General features: G+C 40.7%; 1 protein-coding gene across 1 annotated transcript in view; it reads left to right on the top strand.

Annotated features, from left to right (window-relative positions):
* LOC135214430 (glutamate receptor ionotropic, kainate 2-like) overlaps positions 1 to 6,482 on the top strand; it is a 232,041-nt gene extending 225,559 nt beyond the window's left edge. The window contains exon 20 of the mRNA XM_064248705.1: positions 4,106 to 6,482. Within this exon, the coding sequence (XP_064104775.1) occupies positions 4,106 to 4,219 (114 nt within the window). The 3' untranslated portion in view covers positions 4,220 to 6,482. The remainder of the gene's footprint in view (positions 1 to 4,105) is intronic.
* The last annotated feature ends 706 nt before the right edge of the window (positions 6,483 to 7,188 follow it).

Below are 7,188 nucleotides of genomic sequence, written 5' to 3'. Positions count from 1 at the left end.
GATGTAATTTATTTCTTGCTCTATCTTGCAAGGGTCACACGTTCTCATTGCCTAAGAAATAAACCTGTTAGAACCCCTATTTTTATATCATGACTATGAAAAGAGAGAAATGAATATATGACTTTGTATGTGTGGGCTTTCTATATGTGCTGAATTCATATCCTGTTTCTTTTTTCTTTCTATGAGTATGTCTAAAAAGGGCAGTTTATTATTGTTACTTTTCTCTAAAGTGAACTGGATATTGTTATCAAACTTATTGAGCTCATCTAGAAAAGTTTCTATTTTTATTTCCATCCCCTTGCAGAATAGCAAAAATATCATCCACGTATCTCCACCATCCTTGCAGTTTTAAGTTAAGGACATTCACATTAGGAACTAGATTAGTTTCGAAATATTCCATATAGATGTTAGCGAGTATAGGTGATAATGAGGACCCCATAGCTACTCCATATTTCTGTTTGTAAACATGTCCCTCAACGTGAAATAAGTATCACTGACACACAATTTGATCAACTCAAGGAAGACGCCTATTTCGATGTTTGGATTGAAAAAATACCTCATTATGTTAGTCTGTAGGAATTCTAATACTTTATCTAAGGGGACATTGGTGAATAATGCTACTACATCAAAACTAACCATGTGTCCCTTTATATTCTTTTTCTTAACTTTGTCTATGAAATCTACTGAATGTTTAATATGGGATTCTGAAAATATACCTAAGTATATTCCTAGTTCTCCAGCTAACCACACAGCTAAGTTTTTGTTAGGAGATTTCCTACTAGAAACAATAGGGCGTAGGGGGCAGCCCTCCTTGTGTATTTTGGGGCTGCCATATATATATGCAAGTTCAGGTAATTTACTTGAGAATAAACAAGTTACAAATTGAATTTGTGGGTTTCTTTTTCAATTTTCCAATATATCATTCTATTATGAATTTAGCTTTTAAAGAAAATGGAAACCTTCCAGGTATAGAATTGCGCATCCTGTCAATTTCAGGGTAAAAGAAATTTGCAATTTCTTTCACTTCTTTCCAAAGAAAAGATCATATTCCACCATGAGATGTGTTAAGAAGCTTCATAAGAGCTCTTCTCCAAGACTTGCCGTGAAGGGTAGCATATTAAGCGATGTTTCCTAGCGCATTATGCTAATGTGAGCGGAACCTATGTTTAGCCTAATACAGCCATTTCTGTGACAATATTCACTCGTTTTTTTAATTTCATTTAAAGTCTCACATTTTGTTTTTGAATGATCAAATTACATTTACGAAAGGAATAGAAGGATATTATTATTATTATTATTATTATTATTTACTTAGGAAGCAGACCCTCTCTCAAGCATACTTTATTAAAAGTAATGGCTACTTCAGCAGCGTTACACTTGTAGAGATTCTTCTCTATTTTGCGAATAGCGGCTTTTTCAGTGCTACTTAAACAGGCTAGTAGAGCGCCTATTGAGGTCATAGTAAAATACAGGGTCAAAATAGGTGTATATATTTGAATTTTACAGATAAACTATGATACCATAGTCATCAAAGTCATTAACGATTTTTTTTTTCTCTCTCTCTCTCTCTCTCTCTCTCTCTCTCTCTTTCTTAAAGCGAGCTTTCGTCTGGAGCTGCCAGACATCCTCGGGCTGGGAAGCTGAGGGTGGACTGATCTTGGTGCGGTGTCCGTCCTCCTTATATCTGTGGTTGACAGCAGGGGGTCTGCCCCACGCTTGTCTCCTATTGGCTGGTGGCGGTGAGTCTTGTTTTCATTGGCTGCCTGAGCCAGGTCTCAAGCCACTTTCTTCGGGCCGATGGTTGCGTTGTAGCATATCCTGCAGCCGCCTGGACCTCCTAAGCGGCGCTGTAACATTGATGGGCGTTGCGCTACGCTGTGGGACGTCACGGCTACTTTGATTTCCTTCGGCTGCAGGAGTACCTCGTTCGGGGGCGTTGTCATCCATAGAGTTGTCATGATCGGTGGTGTCATTGTTGGTGGCAGGTCTTCTCACACTCGTAGGGAGGAGAAATTCTTCCTGCGTCGTATTCAGAGTAGGTTTTATTTGCTGGATGAGTAGCGCCTCCAGCAGGCGCAACCGACGGGCATCAGGGGCCTTCCCGATGATCTTCGTGTTCTTTATGATGACATCTCGGGAGATGGCCTCGTGATGTTTGGTGCGGGCGTGATTCTTTATAGCCCCCTCTTGGGCGTGGCACGAGAGTCTCTTCGACAGTCGCATGGTAGTCATACTTACGTAGGCGCCGCTGCATTCGCGGACTGGGCATGTATACTGGTACACTACATGCGTTTGCTTCAGGGGTTCTCGTACCTGTGGAGAGGGGTTATTTTTCATAAGATCGCGCGTCCTCCGATTCTGGTGATATATGATTAGGTCGATATTCTTGGTGTCGTCAGTCGGGGATACATTATCAGAAATAATTTTCTTAATGGCGTCCTCTTCTTCACGGTAATGGGAACTCATGAAGGCTTTGTAGTACAGCTTGATATTATCCTGGGGGCGGTGCTGCGGGCTCTCACTACCGTACCATTTCTCCAGGGCTGTGCGAACTTCCTTGCTGATCAATTTATTTGAGTACCCGTTATTCACAAGTACTTGGGAGGCGCGGTCGAGTTCCTGGTGAGTGTCCTGCCAGGTTGAGCAGTGGGAGAGGGCCCTCCTGACGAAGGCCCTGACGGTGGTGCTTTTGAATCTGGCGGGGCACTCGCTGTCTCCGTTGAGGCAAAGTCCTAAATTGGTTTTCTTTGTGTAGACTGAAGTACGGAGACCGTCTTCCGTCTTGCTTACAAGGACGTCGAGGAAGGGGAGTCGATCGTCGGAGCTGCGTTCGACCGTGTAATTCAGCACACTACACTGCTGAAATGCTTGACGGAGGGCTTCTACCTCATCCTCGGCGTCGACTTGCACAAAGATGTCGTCAATATAACGTCCATATCTGCGGGGTTGCTGCATCCTGGCGAAGACCCGTTCCTCCACGGTGCCCATATAAAAGTTAGCGAAGAGAACCCCCAGTGGGGAGCCCATCGCCACGCCGTCCTTTTGGCGGAACATCTGGCCACGGTGGGTGGAGAAAGGGGCCTTCTTCGTGCATATCTCCAGCAGCGTACGGAGCGAGGCTTCCGGTATGTTGAGGGGCGCCGTCGACTGATTCCTGTAGACACGATCAAGGATTATATCTATGGTTTCGTCGACAGGCACGTTCGTAAATAGGGACTCTACATCCAGCGAGGCGATAATCCCGGTATCATAGTTTATCTGTAAAATTCAAATATATACACCTATTTTGACCCTGTATTTTACCATGACCTCAATAGGCGCTCTACTAGCCTCTTTAAGTAGCACTGAAAAAGCCGCTATTCGCAAAATAGAGAAGAATCTCTACAAGTGTAACGCTGCTGAAGTAGCCATTATTTTAATCAAAGTATTTTAATAGTATTATTATTATTATTATTATTATTATTATTATTATTATTATTATTATTATTATTATTATTATTATTATTATATTTGTTGTGTATCCACGCCATAAAATCGAAAGGTAATTTTAAGACACCGTCGAGGCTTGCATAAGGGGCCACTGGCGAGGAAGGCTAACCCTGGGTTGGACGACGGCAAGTTCAAATGGCGACCTTATTGCTTTTAGGCTTTTCTCTGTTACACACAAAATAATTTATGCTTATCGTATTTAGTAGAGTATGATTCAAAAAAAGCTTTTGTATTTCAGCTTTATAATGCTTAACGATAAAATGAAATAGCTTTTCATTCGTAGGATAAATTCTGTGGTGGGTACCGCATACAGTGTTTTATGTGTGGCACACTGTAGCCTCTCCGCCTTTTATTGCTAATCCGTTTTATTTTGTATTTTTCTATTGGTTCTATTCCATTTATTTGTTGTCAAATCCCTTCAACTTTACCCTTTGTAAATTTTCATTCAAATGAGATCAGATCCTTGAGTCGTGTCATTGAAGTATTTCATATCATATTATTTATAATATTAATGATATTAATACGAATATAATTGCAGAGATTTTCCTTTCCAGAAACCTACTAATTCACTTCTCCTTCTTCTTCTGCCTCCTCCTTACCTGTGGCCTCATTTCAGGAGAGTGGACCGACGGGGGAGGCTGATCCTCGGCCGAGGAAGTCGTCCTTAAAGTCCTCCATTCAAAGTATTGTCCCGCGCTACGGCAGCAAGGAGTCTCTCAGTCCTCACTGATGGCTCCAAATCCTCCTCCTCCTCCTCCTCCTCACCAACACCATTCTCACCAACACCATCACCACCATCACCAACAAACCTCACTCACCTCCTCCCTGCAGCCGTCACCGCCGCCTCCATCTCCTTTCGAAGGGAAGGAAGCTTCGTTCCTTCCTCTTGTGACGCGAGAGTTCGAAGGGGGTCCTGAAGAAGGAATACATTGACAATAAAGCATCCGTTCTTCCTTCGCTTTCTCTCTTCGGTCGTCGGGGGATCTCGAATGAAATGTTTGAAGTCCTTCCAGTCTTCCTGTTTTTGCGGAATCCAGACTGAGCTCCTCGAAGTCCTCCTGTCTTCGGGGAATCCCAAATTAGCTCCTCGGAGTCCCGCTATCCTTCCTGTCTTTGGGGAATCCCGCATACGCTACTTGAAGTCCTTCTGTCTTCAGAGATTCCTGAATGAGCTTCTCGAAGTCCTTTTGTCATCAGGGAATCCGGAATGAGCTCCTCGAAGTCTTTCCATCCCTCCTGTCTTCACAGACTCCCGAATGAAATCCTAGAAGCCTTTCCATCCTTCCTATCTTCGGGGAATCCCAGTTGAACTCCTCGAAGTCCTTCCATCATTCTGTCTTCGGGGAATTCCGATTTAGCCCCTAAAAGTCCTTCCATACTTCCTGTCTTCGGAAATCCCGAAAAAGATCCTCAAAGTCCTTCCATCCTTCTTTCCTGTCTTCGTGGAATCCTGAATGAGCTTCTCGAACTCCTTCCTTCCTTCTGTCTTCGGGGAATCCCGAATGAGCTCCTCGAAGTCTTTCCATACTTCCTGATTTCGGAAATCCCGAAAAAGCTCCTCATAGTCCTTCCATCCTTCTTTCCTGTCTTCGTGGAATCCTGGATGAGCTCCTCAAACTCCTTCCATCCTTCCTGTATTTGGGGAATCATGAATGAGCTCCTCGAAGTCCTTACATCCTTCCTGTCTTCGGGAATCTGGAATGAGCTCCTGCAAGTCCTTCCATCCTTCCTGTCTTCGGGGAATCCCGAATGAGCTCCTCGAAGTCCTTCCATCTCCCCTGTCACCGGGAATCTCGAATGAGCTCCTGCAAGTCCTTCCATCCTTCCTGTCTTCGGGGAATCCCGAATGAGCTCCTCGAAGTCCTTCCATCTCCCCTGTCTCCGGGGAATCCTGAATGTTGCTCGAATCATTTCGTCCCCACCTGTGCTTTATAGAAAACGTGTGCGACGCTGGAGGTCTTTAGGAAAAGACGTTTTATGAGAAACTCCTTGTATCTACTTCTGCAAAACCCAACGTGAAAAGGATATTCACTCGTCACTCGCACATCAGATTTGGCTTTTGTTAAAGGGGTTGAGTGGGGTAAAGAAGTGATCTGTACTTCTGTACATCCTCCAAGATGGTTATCACATCTTGACATAATAAGGTATCATATACCTGTTAATTACACACCAAACTTTTCCACGCAAGTAGTGATTTTTGTAATTGCCAATAGTGTAACATAAAATAGAGTGAGCCAGTTAACGACTTGCATTTTGAGGCGTAAATGTAAAGACCTTGTACATAAACTTGTGAGACTGTAAACCACATTTTTCTATGAACAAATCATGTGATCAACTGTGTATTAAAACCCTTTGATAACAAAGCGGAAGAATTAACTTGTAAGATTTGCCATTATCATGAGGTGTATATGTATATATATATGACATTCAGAAAATACATTACATCATATTCAGTGACCCTCATTCATGATCTAGTGTTTAATCCTGCCTACGCAAATAGAAAGATTCAGTGAATGGAATAGTATACTGAATGTTTGTTTTCTTTGTGAAAAGTTTAAAGGTAGCTACCGTTTTCCTTGTGTGTGTGTGTATAAATTAGCAGACTGCCTCTTAGAAAAAGTAAGGTATTTTGAGTCTTGGTGAAAAATTGTCACCTATTACAATAACTTTATTATTTGAAAAGCATTGTCATAGGAACATAAATCTTTTGATCCCTAATTTTTTTCCAGTGGATCTCTTTTCTTGGGCCTGAAATAGGATTGTCTTCACTCTCTTGCAAAGGCTAACTTTGCCTTAGGAGAAAAGGTATGAAATTTGTTAGAGTTAAGAAACAAAGATTTATAATTTAATCACCTATAATTCTGTTGTCAATGGTTTCTTAATCTGGAACAGTAGGCAATGTCAGAAACACGAATACTGAAAAGTAGTTTTTGTGTGACTTTGAACAAATGAAGTTTTGTAAAATATTTATTATATATATAATATACAATACACACACACGACATATATATATATATATATATATATATATATATATATATATATATATATATATATATATATATATATTACAAGCAACTCCATTTAACATATGAAGTTGCTTGTAAAATATCAATATTATATATATACTATATATATATATATATATATATATATATATATAATATATATATATATTTATATGTGTATACTATATATACATATAAATATATATATATATATATACAATATATACTACTAATACATACATACATACATACATACATACATACATACATGTGTGAGTGTGTTTACGTTTGTAAGTCTGTGTATCATTTCTTCTCTTGCTCGTTATAACATACTACACACAGGAGGGAACTTACGCTTTTTCTGCACCGTATTACTGTGGACACAGAAACCTTATACCGTGAAAACTTTGGTCACCGCCAATTCAAATGGGTGACTCTGTGCCATAACAGTCACTTCATTTCAAAGAAGTTTAACTGATGGAATCAGATACCTTTACTCTTTAAAATAACCTAGTTATCATCAAGTAGTAAGCTAAATCTTTTATTCAACAAAGGGTATGCCTGTCAGTTCTCTACATATAAATGTGCTTTACAAATTTCGTTCAGATGAGTCACCGTTCGAAGACCTGTAAGGAACTTCAGTCTCGAGGCGTAAAGAAATTTTTCAGCCGTGATGGAAAGGAATATTCAT

Source organism: Macrobrachium nipponense, chromosome 45, assembly GCF_015104395.2.
Source record: "Macrobrachium nipponense isolate FS-2020 chromosome 45, ASM1510439v2, whole genome shotgun sequence".
Classification (NCBI taxonomy): domain Eukaryota; kingdom Metazoa; phylum Arthropoda; class Malacostraca; order Decapoda; family Palaemonidae; genus Macrobrachium; species Macrobrachium nipponense.
This window is presented reverse-complemented; position numbering and strand designations above follow the sequence as displayed.